At 45.0% G+C, this 26,543-nt stretch overlaps 1 protein-coding gene and 1 non-coding gene across 4 annotated transcripts in view; both read right to left on the bottom strand.

Moving 5' to 3' along the window:
• ATG16L1 (autophagy related 16 like 1) overlaps positions 1-24,705 on the bottom strand; it is a 37,801-nt gene extending 13,096 nt beyond the window's left edge. Inside the window, exons 1-11 of one of the 3 annotated variants that reach the window (XM_045794096.2) lie at positions 24,418-24,705; positions 20,952-21,045; positions 16,612-16,717; positions 15,831-15,904; positions 14,698-14,949; positions 9,828-9,893; positions 7,181-7,267; positions 6,453-6,509; positions 6,189-6,236; positions 5,460-5,562; positions 2,042-2,147 (exon numbers count right to left, since the gene is read on the bottom strand). In XM_045794096.2, coding sequence (XP_045650052.1) covers positions 2,042-2,147; positions 5,460-5,562; positions 6,189-6,236; positions 6,453-6,509; positions 7,181-7,267; positions 9,828-9,893; positions 14,698-14,949; positions 15,831-15,904; positions 16,612-16,717; positions 20,952-21,045; positions 24,418-24,532 — 1,108 coding nt within the window. In that variant the 5' untranslated portion in view covers positions 24,533-24,705. The remainder of the gene's footprint in view (positions 1-2,041; positions 2,148-5,459; positions 5,563-6,188; positions 6,237-6,452; positions 6,510-7,180; positions 7,268-9,827; positions 9,894-14,697; positions 14,950-15,830; positions 15,905-16,611; positions 16,718-20,951; positions 21,046-24,417) is intronic. The other 2 variants (XM_045794097.2, XM_045794098.2) reach the window with 2 other exon arrangements.
• LOC123790130 (small Cajal body-specific RNA 6) lies at positions 4,253-4,530 on the bottom strand. The gene has a single exon (XR_006779014.1).
• Positions 24,706-26,543: the final 1,838 nt, after the last annotated feature.

The raw sequence follows: 26,543 nt of genomic DNA, 5'->3' as shown, positions 1-26,543 counted from the left end.
CAAAAGTCAGAAAAGGCCAGTATTCACTAATTAAAGTCTTTATTTAGATCTTTACAAAAATATTACTGTAAATTCTAAGAAATATCGCTTTGGCTTATGCCCAAGATAATGGTCTATTTCTCTGGCAGTTAACGCATTGCCAAAATGTAAGAAATGACCAATAAATACTATTCTACATAAGAGGTTGATCTCAAACATCAAAAAAAACCCTTTACAAAGCTCTTTATCTACAGGGCACCAAGAGAAGGTATATCAACATCCCAATGGAGCTTCTGCAAAATTTTGATAGAGCAAGGACAGATGCTCCTACTGCCCTTCCTCTGACACTTTAAAAGGGTAAAAAAACTATTTCATAAAAGGCTTTCTGGACTTAGTACCTTCCAAGATTCAGTAAATATTAGCCAAGGAGGAAAAAACCTGCCGACTGAATAAGTGATTTGCAGAAGAAACGCCCTATAATTAGGCCATAACTGATATTTGTTCCCCAAAATAAAAAGTGCTGCCGAACATTCTGTTATTTCTGTAGACCCAGTAGAAACTTTTTATCTTATTGACACAAATTATGCCAATATTACTTTCTATTTACTTCCTTTTCAGCAGCAAAAAAGTAACACTGTTACTAAAGGTTAGTTCTAATTTTCTTACAACTGCTTTTACTACCAGGAAGTAAAAGTATTTCTAGAGTTATTTTTATTTAATCACAAGACATAATCAAAACAGTGATCTGCTTAGATTTAAAAAAAACCAAATCTCATAAAACTTCTATTATGATATGGCTTTATTACTGTATTATCGCAGTTTTCACAATTATTATTCATAAGGTGTTTCTGGGTAAAATGGCGCAAATTTTCATGGGCTTCAACTAGCTGTATCTGCCAGCAATTTAACTATGGAGTCACTTTCCAGGGGAAAAAAAAAAATGGCGAGGGCAGACAACTTTGGTGCTTTATTGATAATCTATTATTACCAAAGGGATCAATAGATTGGTCTTGCTCTAAACACACCAAAAGTAGTCACCCAGATACTTCTGCAGCTGCTTTACAGCTCAGGGGAGGCCACAGCGGGAAGAGAGGGCTCTGCAGTCAGAAGACCCAGCTCAGGTCCTGGTTCTGCCACCTCCTTGCAATGCTAATCAGTTACCAGCCATGTAAATCAACTATGCAAATCAAGTATGTCTCTGAGTTTTCATGTTTTCATCTTGTCAAGTACGGGCGATACCCACCTTTCAAACTGCACGGGGCTATGGCGAGGATCAGGGGACATAACACGGACAAAGGCCTACTGGATCTACTCCTTGTTGGACGTGGGCACGTAAGCGCTACAACTACGCAAAGTTGACAAAGTGGTTCTTATTAACATCTTCAACCTTATTCCTCGACCTTGCTTTATTAAAAAAACATGAGGTTTAACTAAATCTCAAAATGCTGAAATTGAGCCATACCCAGCTTCAGAATTCTAAGAGATGACTTCATTAAGTCCCATTTCCTGTTTTAATGCCATCCCATTTCTGAGTACTCTGAAGCCACTTCTGAAACAAGGTCTAATCAAAGAAACGAGGTTTTGGTCTTCCGGCCCTTGATCATAAGCTGCTTGTTAAAGACATTTTTCCTGGAAGATACACTTCTTTTTATTCTCATGCTTAGATATGACCTCAATCTTTTTCCCTAGGCCAAAGTCACCGGTGTTATTAAATGTACACACCTCCGCTCAATGTATAGCTTAATTCTAAAGTCTATGACTAAAGCCTTTTTATTTTGCTTCTAAAACATGTACTATCTTGGAAGATGTTCCAATTATATCTGAGAAAACATAAACACTAACGAATCCATAACTTAACAGCATTTTCTAGTCACTACTTAAAAATTCAGAGCAAATATCCACTCAGCTATAGTGTCTGAGATGGTGATAATGCTTTGGACAGATAATTCCTTACACAAAATACTGGATATTTGGAGAAGGTGAACGATTTAAAGATTGCCTGAAAGCAAGGTCAACCAGATGTCACCAGTGCAGCCTCTTTCTTTGCACTCTGGGGTCTCACCTCCAAACACTTCCCAAAGCTTAACTCTCCGATCCATGCCTCCTGTGGCCAGCAGCCGGGAGCCCGGACTGAACTGCACAGCGTTGACTTCCCCGTCATGAGCATCCTGCAAGACAAGCACCCGCTTCAACCCCAATCACGGCCATTCCCGAGAGGAAGGAGCCCAGTACAAATGAACACTCTGGACGCCACCTAACCAAAGGCGCTAAGACACTCATCCAGAAATAAAGGGGGTCCGCTCATAAACTAACTTGGATTTCTAGCCCAAGGTCTCCTAAGATTATTACCATTTTATTCTTAAGTTTGTCTTTACATTAATTTTATTTCTTAAGAAAAATGAAATTTCAGTCTATATTTTACTATGACCTTAAAAGTAAACCTCTGATTAACTTCCTCTCTTTTGGTCCAGATTATATTAATGCTACACGCTAAACTATCTAGTGAAAGTACAGCATGGGTTCTCAAAATAGAGGAAGTCTTTATGGCTTTCCTAATGTGAATATATCCTCATATGGAGTCCTAATACGAGCAGATACCAGTCCTGCTGCTACACGTCAGTGTTACAGTTCTGGAAACAACGCGGCACTAGTGTATAGTAGCAGGGTCACTTCTGCCAAGTTTCTTAACTTTCCGAGTCTCAGCTTACTTGCTCATCTACAGAAAAGGACTTCCACCAAGTTGTGTGACCTAGGACTGTGCCTGATGGTGAACAGGCCTTCAATAAAGTAGGTGTCACTTTGGGAGAATTTAAATTCTTCACAGGGAGGGACGCCTGGGCGGCTGTCGGTTAAGTGTCTGCCTTCGGCTCAGGTCATGATCCCGGGGTCCTGGGACTGAGCCCCGCATTGGGCTCCCTGCTTAGCGGGGAACCTGCTCCTCCCTCTCTCTGCCACTCTTGTCTGCTTATGCTCGTTCTCTGCCCAATAAATAAAAAAAAATCTTTTAAAAAAGAATAAATTCTTAACAGGGAAACTTTTTTTCTCTAAAGGTTTAATTATTTTGGAGAGAGAGGGAGTGTGCACAGCAGGGACACAGGGACAGGGAGAGAATCCCAAGCAGACTCCCCACTGAGTTTGAAGCCAAAAGCAGAGCTTGAACTCATGACCCCAAGACGATGACCTGAGCTGAAATCAAGAGTCAGACTCTTAATCGACTGAGCCACCCAGGCACCCCTTCACAGGGAAATTTTTGAGACTGGCGTCCAAACTAGAACAAATAATCTGAAAAGATGGCATCTTTTCTTGTGTTCAGGATGCGAAGGGAAATGGAGTAAAAAGCATCCCCTCCTAGAATGAGAGAAAAGAATACCAGAAGATGTCACTAAAACGTCTCTTAAAAGACTATGGGAGGCATCTGGGTGGCTCAGCTGTTTGGGCGTCTGATTGAGCCCCGCATAGGGCTCTGTGTTCAGAAGGGAGCCTGCTTGGGACTCTCTCTCTCTCCCTCTGCCCCTCCCACCCTCTCTAAAATAAATAGATAGATAGATAGATAGATAGATAGAAAAGGAAAGAAAGAAAAGGAAAAAAAGGAAAGGAAAGGAAAGGAAAGGAAGGAAGAAAGAAAGAAAAAGAAAAGAAAGAAAGAAAAGAAAAGAAAGAAAGAGAAAGAAAGAAAGAAAGAGAAAGAGAGAAAGGAAGGAAGGAAGGAAGGAAGGAAGGAAGGAAGGAAGAAAGAAAGAGGCAAAAAGACTATGGATGCTGACATCTTTATGGATGAACTACAATGTCTGGGATTCACTTTAAATTGCTCTGGCAAAAGTGTGTGGGGCAAAGAGAACAGACTGGCAGATGTAGCTAACTGGGGCTGCATGACAGGATGATGGATGATGGGACCCAGAGTTCTTTTACTCTTTACTCACACCAATGTTTGAAAATTTCCATAACAAAAAGGAAAAAAAAGACTGTGGAAAATGTGCATTACAAATATTAGATCATTAAACAGGTCATCAATCACTTGCCTAAAACATCATTTTAGGAAGATAAAATCTTATTGTCACATTTGCTTGGGATGGAAAAAGATGCTTGAAATATTATCAAAAGCATGATTACTAACCGACTGGGATATAAACATCACTTTATTTTGCTTGGTGATCTGATCCTGCCCCAGCCCTCGTGTCCCACTGCTGAAAAGCTATCAGAGAGGTGACCAACCTTTTTGCCTCCATGTGATTCCCTACCTTTCCTTTTTTTTATGGTATCTTTCTACTTCGGAGGTCTCAGATTGAAAACTTGAGATCATGCACCATCACACCCATGGCTGCCGCTCTTCGATCTCCTGCACAGCTGGTTCTGTTGGATATTTGTCAGCTGTGAACTGTATACTCTCAGAAACACACGCTGACAGAATCATCCCAAACTGTCAGCTGCTCCATTATCCCATACACATGACTTAAATGTGACGGGAGAAAACAATGGGCTGCTGGGAGCTGAGGGCAAGGAAGGGGCTGTGACATTAAGTGCAATCAGACCTTTTACCAATCATCACTGACCTCCATAAGGTGCACAGGCCCGTCAGGAACTCGCAGGAGTGGAATGGGAAGGGGACTAAATGGTCCCCAGTCCAACTCCTCATCCAGAGGGAGACTCTCTTTATGACATACAAGGCAATTAAATCACTCAGCCAGTTCACTGTGTGGAAATCTCTATTGAATTCCTCCTTACGCCTGGAAATGAAAGCCTCCTCCATATAAATCCCCTCCCATTTTTACGGTGAGTCTCTCTCCCCTGAAAGCTGGCTCCTCTAACTCACACCACGTAATCCACGAGTCAGCCCAGTTATCTGGGCTCTGCTCTGCCTCTCCATCCCCCCGGACCCCCACCTGCCAGCCCTGAGTCACGTACCCAGCATTTCCCCAGGCTGGTTCCATTTCTGCCCGGTCACCTCAGCTGGGACCTGCTTATTCTTTTCTACTAGCACCCAGCTCTGAACTCCAGCTGACAGCCCAACATCACAGTGGACTCTGCCCAGAACTGTCTCCTGCTTCTGATCTTGTGCTCCTAACGATCGGAAGTCACACAGATATGGGTGTAATTCACAGAGCAAACAGATGCCCCTGCACACCTTCCAAAACAGACTATTGACTAGAATCTCACTGTAGATTGGAGCCAACCGGTGACAACAGTGACACGAATTACTGTAACTTCTCACCAACCCTAGTTCCTTCTCCCTTGTCCCATCTCTCATGCTAGCAATTCTCTCTCAGCTAGTCCTGTATTACAGAAAACGGTTATAATAAATTGTCTCCTGAAGCTAAGCAAAATGTATCAATCCCTTCCATCAGACACAGCCAACAGGTGTAAAAGCGTGCTATTGTTCTAAATAAAATAGAAAGCTAGCTGCTGTAGAGAACGGATCCTTTAACTGTCAGGCTCGGTTACCATACAAAGCTTGGTGGGATGTTGGGTTCAACCGTACTTACGAAGATACACATCGCTGTTGTTGGCACTCTCACTTCTTTACTAGAACCAGGATGAGGATCCACATTATCCTGGGGAACTGGAAAGGAAGAGACAGAGCGCCTCCTAAGAAGTAACATAAAGGAAAATATTAGGATTGCACAAGGCCTCCTGTCCACCAAACGCCCAGGAGGGATTCAAAGACAACTTTTGACAGTAGCTTTTTCTCCCTCCTAGACTCTTTGAACCACAGAACAATTCACCCGACAAGAGAGAGGCATCCTCACTCAAACGACACCTGGAGATATCCAGCACATACCTGTACTCTCTTGCTCGCTAATTCATGGACTCCAAAACCCAACACTGAAAAGCAATCCCGCAAAACTGCTTCCCAGCCAATAAACTGCTGCAAAAACATTCTCAACGTAATGTAACTCCCTAATCCAAGGGAGCTCGTTTATATTTTGGTAAGACTACTCAAGGTGACCTCTTTGCCTCGTTATGATCATCCTTAGCGTACAGTGTGGCCAAGGCGGAGTCGAACGCATGCCAGAGAGAGGGAGGACAGCGTGCCTGCTGTGCAGAGCTCAACCCAACCGTCTGCCCAAGAGGCTGACAGCACTCCTAGGAACATGCACAGTGGCCCGGGAGGCACATGCACATCCGACGAGGGGCGGGGGTGAAGCGACGACCAGCACAATTATCAAGGAGCCACGCTCACATGCCGGGCCGAGAGAAGGGAATATTTTCACCTGGCAGCGTCAGAAGAGTGATGTCCCAAGAGGGGAGACTCGGACAGACTAAAGGTAAGGCCAGATCAGCGCACAGCGAGATTAAGAGAAAGAAAATGGAGAAAAAAAGAAAGAAGCTAAGTGAACAGCTGAAGTCAAAGCATCTGTATACTCAGCGCCACAGAAATTTTGGGGTAGGTTTAAAAAATGGTGATAAATCATATACAATACTTATGAATATTCACACACATATTAACAAGGAAAGGTGAAGATTTTCTAACCTACCCAAAGATATTAGTGATAGAATCCAGAAGGCCTCCAGCAGGCTGCGAGAGTCGCTTACTAAAGAGGAGGGGAGGATAGGTTTAAACCTTAGAAACATTTTGCCCATAATTCATCAATAAAAACAGTCCACAAAAATAGGTACCTGGGATTATGTTTCCCAACCAGTTCCCAAACCCCAGCCAAGAAACCCCTCAGAGGAGCAAACCACCAGAAAACAGGGGGAAGGCAGGAGGGAGGACCCAGCTTCGAAATTTAGAAGACACAAGGTTCCCTCACATTAAATTAACCGTCCTAGAAACTGCACTTTAGACAATGACTCAGTCACAGACTGACCTAACAGTGTCTGGCTCTTAATAACCAATCCCCATCCTTTCAGTCCTGCTTTATTTAGCAAAGAGAAAAAGTCCTGGAACCCAAGTACGAAGTAAACAGTAGAATCTAAATAATCATCCCAACAAGGCGTAACCGTCCACCTTGTGGGAAGCCACACTTTCTCCCACTTCCCCTGACAGGGTGGTGGCAGCACTAGGGGACAGCTTGCTTCCAATAAGGAGATGACCAGAGGAAGATGTGGACACTCAGGAGCCCACGATCTCCATGGCTGTGCAAGAAGGGCTGGGCGCTGCAGCGAGGGGCTTGGGTACATCGGGCTGCTCTTGCCGCGACCACACATGTGCTGTCAGACTGTAGCTTGAGCTCCCCTTTCCTGGCCCGCCCCGGCTACTTACGTGGCTGCTCTGCCGATGGCTCGCACAGGAGACGTCTCCTCAGTGTGATCAGAGGTTTCGTCCACAATGACTTCAATGTCATCGTCCCTGGAAAGAAGGGCAAGAGCCCAAGTCTTTGATCCTGCTTGGCAGGAGCTTTGTGGCGAGTGTGTCCCACAAACGCCAGCACCATCTCCTAGTCACACGCAGCCTACGCGACTGGGCTGTGACAGAGATGGCCGAGGGTACTCTGGAGAAACAGGAACGCTGCGCTCTGAACAGTACTACAAGAAACGTTTAAAGTGTTGACATCAAATCCAGAATTTCAACTGAAAATAACTTTAAAAAATAAAAATAACTTTTGATCCTCTGAGGTGTAAACACAGCTTCCACTTTGGAAAGCAAGGAAATGATGATCTATTAAGTCTAGAACCACATACCCATTGCCAAGGCAGAGTCTTTCCTTCAGGCCGGGTTCGCAGCTAAGGGCATGAACGACCGGACTATAGTGCTCACCAAGAAATGGTTCCCTTCGATGGGCTGAGCACAGCACAGAGGACAGCTGGGGCAGCTCTGGGGTACCAGAAAATCAAAGGGCAAGGAGGAGATCCAGGGGAGTAAGAAAAGGGTTTGCTGCAAGGGCTATGGAGTCAATGGTTGCATTAACATCGGCTTTAAATACTGCCTTAGTAATAGAAACAAGAAAGCAAATCTCAAACGCAATTCATTTTTAACTCTGGGTATTTTTTGCTTAGGTTTCAGCCCTTGGTGCTTCTGACACTTGGGGAGTCCATCATGCTTCACGTGAAATAAGCCACAGAAATGCCCTGTTGTTTACCTGCCTTATCCCGCCCCCACCAGATACAAAGCGCCTCTGGAATTCACCCTCCCCTTTTCCTGGTTGGGGGGGAAGGCAAGTAATTATTTTGGTCTTAATGACCTCCTACCGAGTTGCAATCAGAAGTAAAATAATAAAACGTTAACAACCCAAGCCTTTATCACCTAATGCTCAGACTCCTTAGAACTTGAGAGCAAGATTTTTCCATGATTAATTATCCGGATTATGTAAATATATACTTAACTTGTTACCAGGCAAGTTAAACCAAGTCAAAGTAAATTTGTTTTCCTTGGCTATTGATCTTAGGATTCCACGCAACTGACCCCAGTCTAGGCCAGGATATAGGGAAGAACAAAGGCAAGCCTGAAGAAAGAGAACAAGGCTGGCCTTTCTTTTCTTCATGCTTGTGGTTTGGGGGAGTCACTTGTGTCCACGCAAGGGCGACAGCAGAGCAGCAGAGACAGCAAGAGTAGCGATCATGAGCCGTGCCTACGTAAATGCTTTCAGAACTCGACAGACACGAAGACACAGAACCGTGCACAGGCCCAGGGCCACAAGAAAATACCAGGATGTGGCAACTGGTTATCACAACTCTTCAAAGACAGAAATGTCCTTTGCCCCAGAAACTCTGCTCTTCGGGAAGCACAGAGATTAAGAACAGGCCTTTACAGTCAGGCACACCTAGGTTAGGTTCACTCGGCCCCTTTCTATGAGCTCTTGGGCAGCATGCTTGACCTAAGTCATGTCACACCCAGTTTATGCTGCCGTTGGGAGGCAGACAAATGATGCTTTTGTAAGCTGTCATTTCTAGGTCATTTATTTACTTCGCAGTGTCAGGAAAATACATCTGAGATTTGTTTTCCACAACTGAGAGTATATAAGAAATGTACATATTCTGAACCTAAAGCACAGCCTTGGTATGAAAACCTTTTTTTTCTTATAAATTAACACCTGGTCTGGCGGATGACTCCTGTATGTAAATTCAAACCAGTCCCCTCCATTTATAAGGACACAAACAATGTTTTAAAAACCCAGTACATCAGGGGCGACTGGGTGGCTCAGTCATTAAGCGTCTGCCTTTGGCTCAGGGCGTGATCCCAGGGTCCTGGGATTGAGCCCCTCATCGGGCTCCTCCACTGGGAGCCTGCTTCTTCCTCTCCCACTCCCCCTGCTTGTGTTCCCTCTCTCACTGGCTGTCTCTCTGTCAAATGAATAAACAAATAAAATCTTTAAAAAAAATAAAAATAAAACCCAGTATATCACAATTCTAATACTATATTCCGGAATATTTTCCAGTAGAAAAGGAACACATCATGAACTAGAAGCAAAGGGAATTCAGTCATTAAAATATCCACCACTCTTAACACAAAACTTCAGATCTTGGGGAAGACCCTCCACCCCAATCCAGATCAGGGAAAGTTCCAAACGGATTCAATCCTTCTTGCTCCAAGAGACTGTCGTTTTCACTTAGGCTTCAAAGGTTTGCCCACACCTCCATTCAAAGTCACACGCCAAGAACGGAGAGCAAGAGAAAGAACCCTAGCCCAGTGATACACTCCAAAAGGCCCAACAAGGGGCAGAAAACGGATCAAAGTGTCAAGAGGGAGGCAGCAAGGTGGTCACTCATTCCGGGCTCCCCAGCTGATGAGGAACATAAACTTGAGCAACCTTCGGGGACGTAACCAGTGTGCTTAGTGGCTCCCTTAAATCTTTTAGTTTCCTTTCCACAATCTGTAAAATGGTTTTACAGAAATAAGAACATGATAAAACCATTTTAAAAGCACTAATCAAATGACTAAGGGCAGTTCTGGCTGGAATAGCTCTACTTACTGTTCAACGGGTAGAGGTTCCTTCGCTGCTTCTGCAAGCTCTTTCTGCAGCCGGGCCTGCCGCCTCCTATTGAAAAAAGCCCACTAGTTATGTCTGCTTAAAGAAAGCACAGTGTTTCAGGCCTCAGTAAACTACCAGCTCTCACGACACATTTTATTGTTCAGTGCATCTAAAATAACTGCCCCGGGCAAAGATACCAAAGTCCCAAACCCGCACCAGTGACATCAGTAATGAACCCTGTTACAAAGGATTTCAGAGCAAAGCCCAGAAGAGGAATTCTATCATTAGAGGAAGCAGCGAACTAGCAAGGGAGAGGCCTGCCCGTCGTGACCCGGGGCCTCTCAGGACAGAAAGGCGCATCAGGTTTATCCAGGGTCCGTCACGGTCAAGAGTTGGCTTTCTGCAGCAAAGGCTGACACCAACGTATCAAGAGCATGAATAGTTAACAGTCAAGATTTACTCAGAATTTACTTGTCCCTGATTTGGTATTGTTATTTCCAGGTTTTAAAATTCATTTAATCCTTGTAACAATGCTTTGAGATTTAGCACGACTTTACAGATAAGGAAACTGAGGTATGAGCTTCTTGAACTGTCAAAATGCACATGCTTCACCTACCAGGGCTGGACGCAGACGTCTCAGCTGTGGACGATTTTTTTTTTTTTTTTTTTTAAGACATACGTATTTATTTTAGAGAGAGAGGGTGGGGGAAGGGGCGGAGGGAGAGGGAGTGAGAGAACCCTCAAGCAGACTCCCCACTGACCGTGCAGCCCCACCGGGGCTCTATCCCAGGACCCTGAGACCATGACCTGAGCTGAAAATCAAGAGTTGGTGGATGATTAACTGACTGAGCCACCTAGGCGCCCTTCGGCTGTGGACAAATTTTAAAGTGGCCAAACAGTCAAGTCCACTATTAGCCCTTCTCAGAACAGTTTCTGTCTCTCCCCAAGTCCTAAATTCAGGATCTTCCCCGTTTTTAATCTTGGCCTCGTTTTCTCTTCCAAGGCAATTTTGTCTCTAACTGTGGTTTCACCCTGTATGTGGAGAACACCTAACCCGGAATTCTAGCACTGCTATTAAGCCCCCGTCAAGTATTCTAATGGAATTTTTTTGTAAAGCTCCTACCAGTGTCAATTCTCAAAACAGGAAGAAGTTCTCTAGATGGCATATCTGAATCATGGGAAGGATGAGGTTGCAACTTATACTCTTATTATTTTTTAATTTTACTTTTAAGAAATATCGTATTTATTTATTTGACAAAGAGAAAGAGAGCACAAGCAGAGAGAGCGGGAGAGGGAAAAGCAGGCTTCCCGCTGAGCAGGGAGCCCGATGTGGGGCTCGATCCCAGGACCCTGGGATCATGACCCAAGCTGAAGGCAGACGCTTAACTGACTGAGCCACCTAGGCACCCCCATTTTTAATTTTTTAAAAAAATACTTTTTGAGAGAGAGAACGTGCGCGTGTGCACACACACAAGTGGGAGGAGGGGCAGAGGGGGAGAGGGATAAGCAGACTCCCTACTGGGCATGAAGCCTGATGCAGGGCCCAATCTCACAACCCTGATATCAGGACCTGAGCCGAAATCAAGAGTCGGACGCTAAACCGTCTCAGCCATCTATGGGCCCCTATACTCAATTTTATATCTGGAAGATGAAAACTAAGTTTTACAGAATAACAAAGTTTAGTAATTTTTTCTTAGCTGAAATAGATGACCAATGAACTACCTTTGAGGGAAAACCAGAATCTTGGTGTGGGGCATGGAACAACTCATGTACTAGAAAGGCACCTGCTGTAAAGGAGGGCTAAAGGGTAGACCTAAGGTCACAGGGAGGACAAAGCACCAGCAGCACCTCCTTCATTAGAACGGAGGAAAGAAACCGCCTTAATAGTTCAAACATTCCCGGAGTGCATCCGACACAGCAGCCACTGTGCCCGTGAAGACCCACCTCAGCCTAGTGAGGGAGACAGAACACGAAGAGCTACTTCAAAACGTGAAACGTGCCATGCTGTCGCTCAGGTAAACAAAGGCTGCGAGAAGCAGAACGTCTAACCCGGGGGTTGGCAGGAAGGAGGGAAAGCTTCTAAGGAGTAAGTCTGAGCAAAGTGAAGAAACCCCAGGCTCCGCCTATGCAATCAGATGAGCATACAGCCAGGGGCGAATCCCGAGGAAAACATTCCAAAGGAAAGAACAAGGGCAGACATGTAATATGCCTAGCACCCCATGTTCAATAGGAAGTATTATTCTCCTGTCCACTGTGATGACCTAGGATCCTTCCTTAACCACACGCCTGCCTGCTTCACCCCCGGCAGGCATTCAACATGCTGCACTGACTTCCGGGTGACCCTGGTGAGTTCACTGCCTTTAAGCTGCCTAAGGAGTCCACAGCATAGGCCAAGCTATTTAACTTAAACACGAGGGGCGCCTGGCTGGCTCGGTCAGTAAAACATGTGACTCTTGATCTTGGGGTTGTGAGTTTGAGCCCCATGTTGGGTATAGAGACTGCTTAAAAATAAAATCTTAAAAAAAATGTAAACATGAGACCGAATTAAAAAGGACAGCTCATTTTTTTAATATGATAGAAACTTAAAGTTAGAAAATACAGAGAAGTATAAAATGAGAAAATAAAAGCCACAGTCTTACCACACAGAAATAAACACCATTAGCAATAGAATTCCCTTTTAATCTTTCGAATTCATTCAAATTTTGGATTATGTCCTATGAAAAGATTTCCTATCTTATTTTGTTACATTAATTATATGCATTTTCTCAGGTCACTAAGTATTCCTAAGACGTGCATTTTTAGATGACTTTGTAAAAGTAAACTGTATGAAAACATCACAATTTACTTCTGAAGCAGGAGATACTGCTTCTTATTTTTCACTACTACGAGTAATGTGCCATCACAAAGTAATACCCATGACCAAGTCTCAGGACTTGCTGAATGAAGTCCAACAAGTGGGAACACTCTCAGGTCATGCCCAGTTGCCCTTCAGGGGGTGGTGGAATGGGCTTTCGAGGGACAACGTGAAGGTGCCTCCCCCCTTCCTCCCAACAGCCCTCTGGGCCAGCTTTCCTGACTGTGCGCACGCCTGCTTTCATCAACTCCCCGTGCCTCACACCTGTCAGTCTGAGGGCTCGCCCTGTTCTATTGGCTCCCCTTTAGGATATTTACGTGACAAGCACATGTCTTCCCTGATTGTTTTTGTGTTTTAAGAAATCTGAGAATTTTATACAGTCCACTTTTTATTTCTAACACTTTTAATGTTTAGAAAGTCCTCATAATATTTAGAAATTTTTCATAAAAAGAAGATAATCACATTTTTTACTTCTACCTTATGTTTTCAGTTTTTCTACTGATTCTGAAATCTACTTAAATATATTATTTGGTAGGATTAGTAATCATTATTACTTACGATTCTTTCCTATTCTCATTCTTTTAGATTAACTGCAATAATCTTTTCAAATTCCAAACTACAAACATAGGGCTTTAAAATCCTATGTTCTGATCTGTTGACCACTTACTGTTAGTTTTCTCATTGGATTTTCTTAGGCTTTCTAGGTGGATGAGCACGAGCCCCTGCCCCGTCTAGTGGCCTTGCATTCTGTGTCCTATCTGGTCAGAGAGCCAAAATATCGGTCAGAGTTGGAGACAGTGAGCCTTTCCTTCTACTGTTCCTGGTTTTAATGCATGTGTTAGACTCTGTGGGAATTTTCAACACACACGTTTCCCTCCACCAAGACCAACTCCTGGTGGAAGGGCTCCCTGTTAAGAACACTATCGGTTGTTGGCTGCAGATAGGTGTTTTTATTAAAAGCTTTTGTTCCAAGTTTAAGGATTTTTATCAGGACTGGGAACTGAGTCTGAGCAAATGGCATTTTTAGGGTCTACTAAAGCGGTCCTATAGTTTATCATCCAAAGTGATAGATTTAATTGATTTCCAGATACACCATCTTTTAATTCCTGGGATAAATCCTAGGATTGCAGTGAATTAAAAAAAAAAAAAGTACTGGGGCGCCTGGGTGGTTCAGTCAGTTAAGCATCTGACTCTTGATTTGGCTCAGGTCATGATCTCAGGGTTGTGGGATGGAGCCCTGTATCAGTCTCTGCACTGAGTGTGGAGCCTAAGATTCTCTCTCTCCCTCTGCTCCCCCATCCCCATCCCTTGTGCACACCCAAGTGCTCTTAAAAAAAAAAAAAGGTACCAGTCAATCTGACTTAGGAATTTCACATCTATATTCACGTGAGATTAGACTGTAGTCTTCTTCCATACCAGCAAGAGCCTTGGTATGGGTCCAAATGGTTTTATAAATTAGGAATGGGGAAATTTTGGGGCACCTGGGTGGCTCAGTCGTTAAGTGTCTGCCTTTGGCTCAGGGCATGATCCCAGAGTCCTGCGATCGAGCCCCGCACTGGGCTCCCTGCTCTACAGGGAGCCTGCTTCTTCCTCTCCCACTCCCCATGCTTGTGTTCCCTCTCTCGCTGGCTGTCTCTCTCTGCCAAATAAATAAATAAAATCTAAAAAAAAAAAAAAAAAAAAAAGGAATGGGGAAATTCCAATCTTCTAATTCCGGTTTACCTTCTATTGTTCAAGAATTAGCTTTTCTCCTTGAAACACTGAAAGAATTCACTGGCGAAAACTGTATGGGCCAAAACCCTTATGGAAGGTAATCCTCCACTCAGCCGTAAAAGTGTTCTTACAAACTCCAATCTCTTTTACATGCACCACTACGACTTCGGAATTTCCGAGTGTTTTCCGGCCGGCTCATCCCATCCCCCGTCATCAGAGCTGCCAGGTTTGTTTTGTCTTTTCAGAGAACCAGGCTCTACTTAACTAAAAATGGAAAGCAGTACCTGTGGGCTGATGTCTCACCTTGAATCTTTTTCATTCTCTGCATTTAGGCGATTGGCTTCCTGGGCTTTCTCGGCCATCCACCTGGTGACCAACTCCTGGTTCTCTTCAGTAGTTTTCCTCAGCTTCTCCTCCAAGGCAGTAAACGTGATCTGCAGGGCATCATACTCGTCCTTCAGGGTCTGGTTGGCTCTTTCGAGGTCCTGCAGCTTACTGCGTAGTTCTTGGCACTCCGTCTCCAGGTCAGAGATAGTCTGCAAGCATTCTGCAATTCTGAAAGCAGGATGTGGAGAAAAGGAATGGGGCCACTCCGGAGCCCCGTGAGGAGCCAGGACACCTGGCCGAATGCTAGAGCTCTATGAGCGTGGGCCCCCTACAATAACTTCTGCCATCACACCAGGTGCCATGGAGGACTCTTCACGTTTACAAACATCTCATTTACCCAAGCCCAGCCCCAGTGGTTTATAGGACAAGTCCATCAGGAGGGGAAATACCTAGGGTAAAATTCATCCAGGCGATGAATGACCGGAAAAGCAGGATTTGAAGAAGGAACTTTTGATGCCTAAATAGAGAACCAACAGGGCTTAAAAGGAGACTAGAAATTCTGCACATTCCGTTGGTTCTATCACTCAATGAGCAAAGATACCTTTGTAGGCCTTTAGAGACCCCTGTCTACAAAGCAAGGAAAAAAGGCATAGATAAAACCCAGGCTCCCCTCCAGCTCAAAGGTCCTAGGATTTGGAATCCCAGGCTTCTCCCTGATCAAGAATTATCCTGCCGACAAACTCATCCCTGTTCCCAAGGCCCACACGCTCATATACCCTGACCCTATCTCCACAACAGGAGACGCCAGCTCTCCTATGCAGTGGTCACAGGGAGAGCCATGAATGCTTCGGGGACACTCACAAGGGCCAAGGGTACTTCCCAGGGGCTTGCTGGGAACCTGGAAGACTGAGGGCACTGTCCTTGCCTTTGCTATCCTTACAGCAGATAGAAAAATATCCTAGGCTGCGCAGGCACAGAAATGACACTCTTGCTGAGTCCCGTGTGGCGACCATTTACCAGCGATCACCACTGGCCCCGCCCATGAGAGAACAGCAATCAGAAAGTGCAACCCCATGACCAGCCCTGGAGGAGGTGTCGTCTCTACTCACTTTGCTTCATTCATCTGCATCTCCCTGTCCTTCTGCTGCATTTGGTTTTTCAGCTCAATCACCCAGTGAGCTAACTGGGGGGGGGGGGGGGGGGAGAAGAACACCTGCATCAGTGAGAGATTTCAGGACCTCAGCAGGAAACTAAACAACAGTGGGCTCTTTTATCATGAAGAAAGAAAAGGTTCCCTGTAGGGTTGGACCAAGACACGGGGAAGAAACAAGCTGGGTGGCAGCAAGGCGCAGGAGGGCTGATGCGGATGCTCATGGGAATGACGGGTAATGCTACAGGTCACTGCTAGGTTCCCGCCGAGGAGCCGTCTGTCCCCTGACCCCAGCCACTTTTCACACTCTTCGGCTGATTAAATGATCAGTTCAGCTGTATTGATGAGAAACTGCATCTTCTCAAAATTTGCCATCAAACCACCACCCAGGATTAACACAGCCCAGGATTTTTTTTCATTCTTTCTAATGAATTTTTCAGAAAATTGTAGGGTTCTCAAACACTCTAGGAAGGTACTAGTGAGACCTTCTCTGGAACAGGCAGCAGGCTTCTTTCCTTTGAAGTTTCTCCATTTGTACCTTTCATGCCACCTGGGAGTGTGGTGACCAGCAGTAACCTCAGTGGCTTGCCCTCTTGCTGATGGAGGGAAAGCCCTCAAGCTTTCCCAATGCTGCATTCCCAGAGAGAGGGCAACGCCGCATGTAATCAGAACGGCTGCAAATTCTAGTGCAAGCGGGGCCCACAAAGAGCAGAGCACAGACGAGGAGCGGCTACCAGTACCTCCCCACGCTTCTTATGCAGTTCAGTGAGTTCTTCTTGGTGTTTAATTCTCAGCTGGGCCATTTCTTGTTGCTGACTATCATTCCAGGCACCATCGTGTCCGGGACTAAGTCCCCAAACCAGGCAGATGAAGGAACGAGCAAAAAAGAGAGGAAAGGAGAAAAAAACCAATCAGACCCCAAACCTCTTCAGTTGGGCAGTGAAACAGTAACCTCAGAATTTCGAACCTGTACGCAACAATGCAACCAATAAAGCAGTTCTGTTTCTCTGGGCCAATGTGGTTCTAAGCCACTATAAACCTGAAGTAGAAAGTAGGAAACATGAGACACGTGGTAAAATAAACAACCACACCTGAACCACGGGTCATGTCGGAAACAAAACATGGATTCCAGACGAGGTTTAGGTAAACATGGAGGAGACAACAAGGTCCAGTCCCTCGACAAATGTTTGAGTGCCAACTATGTGCCAGGCACTGACCTTGGACCCAGGGAGAAGGCAGTGAACACAAAGCTTTGCTCTCAGGCGACCGATAAACAGTTAAGAGCAGACAGACAACGAATAAGTAAATACATGAGGTCCAGGGGTCAGACGTGCTGTGAAGAGAAACGAAGCAGGGTAAAGGTGGGGATAGAGCAAGGCCTCTGTGGAGGGCACTCAGAGAAGGCTTCTCTGAGAGGACGACATCACTGCAGACTGGAAAAAAGCACGGCCCCTGGAGGCTGTGCGCTCATGCGCAGAGGGAATGTCGAGTCAGAAAGGCCTGGAGGCGACAGCATAGCTGATGTCCTCGGGAGAAAGTATGAGTGGAGCCCCATGTGCAGGAGGGTAGAGAAGATGATCAGGGAGGAGGTGGGGGGGGGAACATGCAGAGCCTCCCAGGCTCCCCTAGGGACTATGACTGGAAGCCACGGTAGTGCTGTGAGCAGAGGAATAACTTACGTTTCAAAAGGATTGCTATGGTTGCTGGGGGGAGAGCAGACTGCAGGGGGGCAGGGGTAGAAATAGGCAGACCAGTTAGTGGGCTGTTACAAAGTCCAGCTCAGCTCAAGGTGGTAGAGTAGAGGCAGTGAGATGTGGTCAGATCCTAGATCCAGTCTGAAGAGAGAGTCCACAGGATTTGCCTTCTGAGCTATCCGTGGAGTCTAAGAGAAAGGCAGGCATCGATGAGGACTCCAAGGCTTTGGGCCTGAGCAACTGAGAAAAATGCAGGTGCCACCTACGGAGATGGGAAGGCCTAGGGTTTGAGAGGAGGCCTGAAGAGTGCAGTGTGGGCACCCAAGGCCGTGTGTGGAGTGGAAACCGGGTGCCAGAGTCTGCCCATCAAGTACAGAGGTCCAAGCTGGAGGCGGACAAGTAGAAGCAGTCAGCAAACAGACATATCTGAGGCCACAGACCTGAGCTCAAGTGCCCTCAAGAGTCGATGTCGTTTTGGAGACTTGGCAGGGGTTTGCATCCATGTCAGAAGTAGCAGGTGACTGAACTGTACGTTTTCAGTTCAGGACCAGGGTTTTGGCTGTGAGAACCCTCCGATGACAGACATTTAAACCACCACCCAGGGAAAGCACAGGATGGAGAAGAGGAATACGCTGGAAAAGTAGGACACCAGCACCTGAAAGGAGGGAGAGAACGGCCCCTTCCATAGGCCCTATCATAAACAAGAAGGGAAAGGAGCAGTGTGACACTCCCCCTTACTTCACCCTTGATGTCTAAAGGTATTTTTATGGCATGTTCTAAGCATATCCTAATACCTCATCCTTTGAGGCAACCTAATACTTCCCCAATCTTCGCCCATGAAGTAGGAGCCAAGAGATTAGAAAGTGGAACACACTGCACAAGAAGCCATCCTAAATAAGGCAGAAGGACTAGAAATTATTTTTATCAAATCCTCTTACGTTAATGCAAAGCACTGTGAAATATGCAAATGTAAAACCAGTCCCTTCTCTAAAAAGCTAGCATCAGGTCACTCACTGCATGCCTGGTGCTGCGGATGGACAAGGACTCCAGAGCAGCCACGGTCTAAAGCAGTGGTTCTCAGGATCCCCTAATTACGGGTCATGGTCCTTACGCCCCCACTACTTTCTGAAATGGTGGGTCTGGTGTGGGGCCCAAGATTCTGCATTTCTAACAATTTGCCAGTGCTGCCATCTAGGAAGCACACATAGAAAATGACTGGAATCAACTATTTCTGTGCTGTAATCTATGCAGAAAGCAAAGGGATTAAAACACTTCAGAAGAGACTCAGATAATTGATCCAGATAAAGCTTTTTAATCACAGGCTGTAGTGTTTTAAGAATAACCAGGATGAGGGGCGCCTGGGTGGCACAGCGGTTAAGCGTCTGGTTAAGCGTCTGCCTTCGACTCAGGGCGTGATCCTGGCGTTATGGGATCGAGCCCCACATCAGGCTCCTCCGCTGGGAGCCTGCTTCTTCCTCTCCCACTCCCCCTGCTTGTGTTCCCTCTCTTGCTGGCTGTCTCTATCTCTGTCAAATAAATAAATAAAATCTTAAAAAAAAAAAAAAAAAAAAAGACTAACCAGGATGAGACGGACAGAACTTAAGGAGAAACAGGCGGGAGAAGGAAACCACCAGGCCCGTCTTCTGTAAATACCCTGATGGCACCACCAAACTCCCCCCTGAGCTGGTCTCCCCCACTGGACTAAGGGACAGACACACAGGAGTGTGCGAGTGAAGAATGAACATGCTTGAGTGAGTGACTACCAACAAGGAAGGGCAGGACACTGAGGGGAAAAAGGAATCATGGATGACTTGTGGAAAATAAGGACACCATTAATAGAAACAAGGCAGTCAGGAGGAGAGGCCTGATTGGGGGCTCGAGTTTTTAGGAAAAGAAGGACCTCCAATTAAATTACCATTCCAGTGATATTCAGTCAAAAGAATTCTTGTATATTTATTTATAGGCCCTTTCCAAATGAGCTTGACTGACCAATAAAGGATAGAGAAATATAGTCACCAAGAGTCTAACTAGATAGAAACAAAATATTTCAAGTTTTCAGTTGATTGAATTTAGATGAAAAAGGTAAAATGGCATTTTCTATACCTAAAATTGAGCAGAACACTGCAACTAATATTTTAAATACTACAATAGGCCTCCCAGGGCCACAGCCAGGAAGGATCTCTTGAATTTATTATTAAGCAAGGACAGAACCTGGGCTGGGCCATCTGCTCCTCTTGCCCATGCTGGTCTGCCATGAGACCAGATGAGGAAACATGGATGGCGGGCAGGTATGGAACAGATTTAGCTACAGAGAGAAATAAATTCTGCTACACCTCGCATTTCTGGCTTTAAAAACCCCTTACATTACTACCGACTTGTTTTTACAGCTGCTAAATGTTAGCTGATATGCAAAAAAGTACGTAGCTCTACAGCAATAATGGGTACTATTCCCGCACGGACCCTCAATTTAATACGCAAACAGGATAAACAGCGGGAAAAAGACAGTAAGACTATACAATGATTCTCTTTAAACTGTTTTTGATGAAGTCTGACTTTTGGATTTTTTTGGACCCTTTTTATGGACCAAAAAGAAATACAGTTTATAGGACGCCTGGGTGGCTCAGCCGGTTAGGTGTCTGCCTTCACCTCATAAGGGTCATGATCCAGGGTCCTGGGATCGAGACCTGCAATGCGCTCCCTGCTCAGTGAGGAGCCTGCTTCTCCCTCTCCCTCTGCCCCTCCCCGTTCGTGCACGCCTGCGCGTACACTCTCTCTCACAAATGAGTAAGAAAACACCTTAAAAAAAACAGTTTACATGAATGACCCACACAAACACATCAAAATCCCCATCATGAACACATATGTGCGTATTTAAGGAAACAATGCTTAACCTTTCTATTACAATGCAGGTATTTCCTAATCTCTAAGAAAACACAAAGCTTGCTACAACCTGCTAGCTTAATTGCACACTCTATTAAAATATGTTGAAAACCAATGAATTTAAAAAGGATCAAACAGACCTGTGTTGTATAAAAAGCACTTTATGTTTATGCACCAGTCAATCCTGTATTAACAAGATCTATGTAAATCTGTTCAAGAATGCTTACTTGTGTGATTACTTTGAAAAAGTGAACCCAGTAGGCTGAAGGAGGAATTGGTCCAGTTACCCACCTTGAGTGACTTCTCAGGCTTACGGCCCACCTTCTGGGTGGGCACATACCCTCAAAGAGAGGATTTTACTTACTTGGCTTTACAAGTTCTTATCTGAAAGCAACTGACAAAAACTGGAGCACAGAAACAGTACCTCTCAATTAGAGAAGTGACAGCTGAACTGAGACCCGTTTCAACTGAAGAGACACAAGCAACACAGGATAGTTTCAAAATACCTTATCTCATGCCTGTTGGGGATGTCATGCTTTTCAGCTTGTAGCTTATGGGCCAGCACTGAATGAAGATCTGACTTTTCTAGCAACTTGTTATCTATTAAAAAGGAAAAGAAAAAATTATTTATTACAACCAATGTATACCTTATTACTACTTAATACCTGATAAATATTTGGACAAAAAAAAAAACTGAACAGGGAAGAGCTGGGTAGGTTTCATTTTCATTAGTTGTCAAAGTTAACGGTGCTACACTTTGACAGCAATCGTAGCAACTGTCCAAAACCCAGGAACATACACTCCTTCAATGCTTCTTAGCCTAAGCACAATCGGCCCAGCCAAAGGAACCTGTGGAAACATGCCTAAAGAATGTCCCCCAATTACCTATGTTTATCTCAGGAGTCAAAAAACAGAACAAAAAAACCCAAACACAATGGAAAAATGAAATGTCATGTGCCTCTAAGTAATGCGAAAGAGCTTTACCTTATTATTACACTTAGAAAATTTAATTTTTAGATCAAGGCACTAGAGATACAAACATGAATGAGAGTCCTTGACCTCAAGGAGCGCAAGTATCGGAGAGGGTCAAGTATAAAAAGGACAAGAGTGATCTTTACTCATATGCTTGGATGGTTTTACAGGTGAAGATGACAGAGTCCAGGCAGGAGGGGTAGCAGTTATCTGGCAAGTGGATAGAAATGAAAGTTGGAACCAACACATGAGTGAGCAGAATGAAAACTTCAGACCTTACTGACAATGGTAAAATAACAGATTTTAAAAGCAGGCAGTGACATAAACAGACATTTACTAGTAAGAAGTCAAAGATTATTCTGAAGTTCCTTGCTCAGGTGACTGGCTGGAGATGCTAACATGTCAAAGAACACAAGAGCAGAGAACCTAAGAAAGAAAATGCATTTTTTTTCTGAAAGTAACAAATGTGACAGGAAACATGGTGCAGGAATTCAAAGGACAAGTAGTTAGGAATGACAGTTACACAGGGACTGGCAAAGTGGGAGGGGCCACTAAGCAAAACAAGAGATTGATCACGGGAAACTTGTTGAATAGTTACATTTGATGGGGATTGTCATAAATCCTAAAAGTCTGAGATTAGAACTGCTCTAGAACAAAATTTTGATAGGGTTTATGCTAGTGAATATCGATGTTGGAAGGGCTTTTCCTTCTTCTTAAAGAGAGTCTGGAGTCCCATTTCTCTTTTATATACGGAAATGGAACTCCTGGGCAAAAACAAATATTCTTGACTTACATTAATTTAATCAATCAGTTCAGCAGAACAGGGAAGTATGGCTCCAACCCTGGATGTTCACTCACGTCAAAGGGCTCTAATAAGATCTTCAAAATGTCACACCAGAGCTGGGTGCCCTGTGATATTAGGTCTTTTCAAAAAAACAGGAGGTATTCAAGAGGGACCCTTCCTAAAATTCCTCTCACTAAAGAGAGGGATCCAGGTGAAGGGAAGCTGCCACCTGTCCTTACAGTCTCTTTTCATCTTTCTCTTTAGGTTCAGAGGCAGGGGCTGAACTTGACTGGCCTGGGAAGGCAAGAGGAGAGGAGGGAAGGTGTTCCACAGGCAAAACGGAAGTGAACCCCCAAATGTCAATCGCTGACCTAAAGAAAAAAGGTGAATAGGCAAAGGCTGTCTTGCTCTCCAGCCCCCAATCGCCTCTCATATCATTCCGGGATCCCAGCCCCTCGGGGATGCACTATTCATCACAGCTATTTAGTGACATGTTCCCTCTCCAGGATGATCTTCTTCTGACTTTTCTCCTACATCCTCCCCCCTCCCATCAAAATGACCATTTTCAATGTAGAAAAATCATTCAATCACTGACAGTGCAATTACAGCAACTTCTGTTTATAGACTATTTTATAGATGGCTTTCAAAGCATTTATACACACAGTTTTATGAAGCCGGCAGGGCAAGCTTCACCCCTTTTATAGATGGAGCAAACCAGACTCAGAAAAGTAAGTGAAAAGATCAGTAAGGTGTGGAGTCAGACTTTCAGCCCAATGTGACTTTAAGTGTATTTTAGCTTTTAAGACAAAGCATTCAATAAACACTGACCACCTGAATTTACATAACCCACGTGGGAAACCACGTTTTCGTGGGAAGGGCTTTCTGGGCTTCTGGCTGTGAGGATCTCTTAGAGTACAAGGAATTAGCACAACAGCCACATCATCTCCCTTCTCTTCCCATCTTTCTTAAGAGGGTGGCTTCAGTGAAAGCAAGGAAGGATCTTTTCTTTGGAACCCCGTGAGAAAAACAAAATGCAAAAGTTAGGAGCCATGAAGTCTATGTTCAAATCCAGGCTCCAACATGAATCTGCTATGCCTCCCCAAAGAAGTTTCTTAATCTCTCAGCATTAGTTTCTTCATGTGTAAAAAAGGTGAAAAGACTGCTTCATAGAATTGTCGAGAAGATAAAGTGAAATAACACATGCATATTTACCAAAGCACTCAAACCACTCTGCACGTTAGAAATATCTGGGGAACATCAAAAAACACTCATTCCCATGTCTCACCCTTATATACTGCAACTTAATTGGTCTGGGCTTTCTAATGTTTAAAAGATCCAGGTGATACTAATGTGCACATCAGTTTGGGAACCACTGATTTAGCACAGTCAGAATTCATTAACAGGCGACTATTACTTTCAATTTCATCATCATTAACTCCAGACTTTTGTCAGGCTTACTTCAAGGGGGTAGATGGAACCCTAGGACGGAAAGTGCCCATTTCTCCCCACAAATGTGTCATTCACCAGTTATGTAAAATTGGGGAAGAGGAAAGGAAATGCTCATGAGGACTCAACTAAGGGTACGAACATTTTTGTACTCAAACGGCAGACAGGGGTGGGGAGAGGAGAAAACCTCTTTCACACTGAAGTTTCAGTAACGATGTCCCAACCAAGAGTAGGGCTCAAAATGCGTACCAGTTAAAGAACACCAAGGTGGTTACATCGGAAACCGGGGATGTACCGTATGGTGACTAACATAATATAATAAAAAAATCATTAAAAAAGAAAAAAAAAAAAGAACACCAAGGTGGAGTAAAAATGAGAGGTCTGAGGAATCAACGGCTGAACATTTCATTACAGTAAGAGAACAATGTTAATTACGCGAGTTAATGCTTTAAAGTCAGTGACAATTTCAATAACACGAGGCCCAAAACGGGACGTTTCTGGAGCCCATTCAAATACACAAGCATTGATGCTGGGATTACAAGCACGAATGGTGCCTGCCCACGAAGAACACACAATTTAGTAAAGAAAGCCCTCTAATGTCAAAGAGTACGATCCAAAAAAAAAAGCATGGGGCGTCCGCCTCGTAGGGTTTGTGGGTCAGCCGCAAAGCGCGTGGGCGACGCCAGGGGGTCGGCCTCCGGCTCCCGCCGGCGCCCCGCGTGGGGCTGCGGGGCCCGCCCGCCCGCCGCCCGGGCCCGCCCGCCGCTCACACTGCAGGATGATCTCTTCGAATGCCTGCCTCTGCAGCCGGTCCCGCCGCCTCAGCTCCTCCGAAATGTGGCGCTTCCAGCGGGGGAAATCGGCGGCGCGGAGGCCCGACGACATTTCGCGCGCTGCCCCGGCGCCTTAGCGCCGCCAATCCGAGTAGGGGCTGGCGGCCACGGGCCGCAGCATGGGCGACCAGCGGACGCCGGAAGGCCGGCGGCCCAGAGCTCACGTCCACGCACAGGCCGCCTTCAATGCCGTCTGGGACGGTCTTCCGGCTCCTGCCGGAAAGGGTTTTGGTTAGGGCCGGAAAACCCGCCCCCTCACCCGACGGCTTACGCCGCACGCAGGCGCGTGGTCGGTGGCGCCGCAAGGCGCTGGCTAATGACGCCCTGCCGAGGCCGGAAGCGTAGGGAGTAGAGAGGCGGCCGCTAGGCGGCGTGCGGGCTACACCGGAGATTTGGCTGTCCGCGGAAAGGGGACAGGGAAGGAGCCGCCCGTCAGTTCACGTTTCCTTCGCAGCCTTCCCCCGATTTATATTTTTCTTGGCCTGCCTTTCTTTTCTTTATCGCCTCAATTTACAAGCAGAAGTGGGAGTCACCCTAGATGAGTGGCAATCTTGCAAAGCCTCAATTTCCTAATCTGTAAAATGGGGACCCTAATGATAGCCTCCTCACAGGGTTGCCGTGAGGATTGAAAGGAATAACCTATGTAATGCCGTAAGCGCTATGCCTGGTACAAGCCTAACTTCACCCAAAGTCTGGCGGCTTTATAGTTTGGCAAGAGTGTCCCATTGCCCTTGGGGATAGGTTTTTTACAATGAAGAAATGGAACACTTAAAGAAAAATGTGAATAAAAGCCTAGACCTTTCACAGTAAATGGGTTCTTAGAAGGTAATCTAAGGGTGGGGACATAAACAGGACATTGAAAGAGCAAAAGGACAGTTTGCCAGTAGAAATTGAAGGTGGTCCATGGAAGAGAGACTCTTGAGAAGATGGCATTTGTCGGCTCAGTAGAATGGAAATGGTCTGTAATAGAATCATCTGAGCTCCATTTACCTTTAAAAAGTTAGTGAATTTACTGCATGAAAATGGAACTGGACGAAGTAGGAGGCCAGAGGAGATGAAAGGAATATCAGAACCTGACTTTTCTTCCTGTGTGGCTCAAGTCCAGTGGAAGCTTCTTCAGACACAGATAAAAAAGCCTTTCCTCTCCTGCGTAGCCAGGGAGTAGGTCAGTCAGGCTTCTAGAGCTGTAGTTAAAGGCACTTTGTTGGCAGTCAGTACTGAGTGCTCTGAATTTGTGGGAAGCACTAGGAAGAATCAGAAATAGGAGGGACCTTCTCACACACTGAAGAAAACGAGAGCAGTGTTCTGAAGGTCACCAGAAATGCCCCCAAATGTAACAGTAGGATCAACCTCAAAAGACCATAGCATCACATAGCATCAGATCTTGACAGTTGAATGTGCTAATTTTCCAGACAAGATTATGATTAAAACATGCTAACAAATTTGCAGAACCAGCGATTCCACTTGTAGAAATTTGTGTTGAATATTTGGACAAATGTCTATATAAAAACATCTGTCACAGCATAGTTCATAATAGTGGGAAATAGGAAACTGTATTTTCAACAATAAGAGGTTAAATTACTGTACACTTACTGTTCAAAAAATGTTCCTAATAAAAACAGTGTATGGTGTAAATCTAATTTATGTAAAAGAAGTGCATGCTTGGCTCCTCATAGGCAAAATTTGTCAAATGAATAAAAAATATAATTTCTAAACTAAGGGTACAAAGCTCTGCTAAGTGTACCCTCTCCCTAAGCCACCAGCTTTATCTAGTATGCTGCGGCCACCTTGGACCCTTTCACTCCCTTCCACCCACCATACTCCCTCCCATAGCAGGGCGCTTGGATTCCTTGTGCTTCTGTTGTGCACACTCTTCCCTTCTGACTTCGAGTTAATTCCTATGCATTAATTCTCAACTCAGTAATCACTGCCTCACAACCTTCAAAGACAGACCTTTACAACTAGGTCAGGTCTCCCTACTACACACTTACCTCTCCTTTATAGCAATAATCACAGTTGTGGCTTTGCATAGTTATATCATTTCTTGATGAAGGTGTATCTCC

Source organism: Ursus americanus, chromosome 1 (assembly GCF_024610735.1).
Source record: "Ursus americanus isolate L20-20 chromosome 1, mUrsAme1.1.p, whole genome shotgun sequence".
NCBI classification, from domain to species: domain Eukaryota; kingdom Metazoa; phylum Chordata; class Mammalia; order Carnivora; family Ursidae; genus Ursus; species Ursus americanus.
The sequence above is the reverse complement of the archived record's forward strand: the minus strand, read 5'-3'. Positions and strand labels throughout refer to the sequence as shown.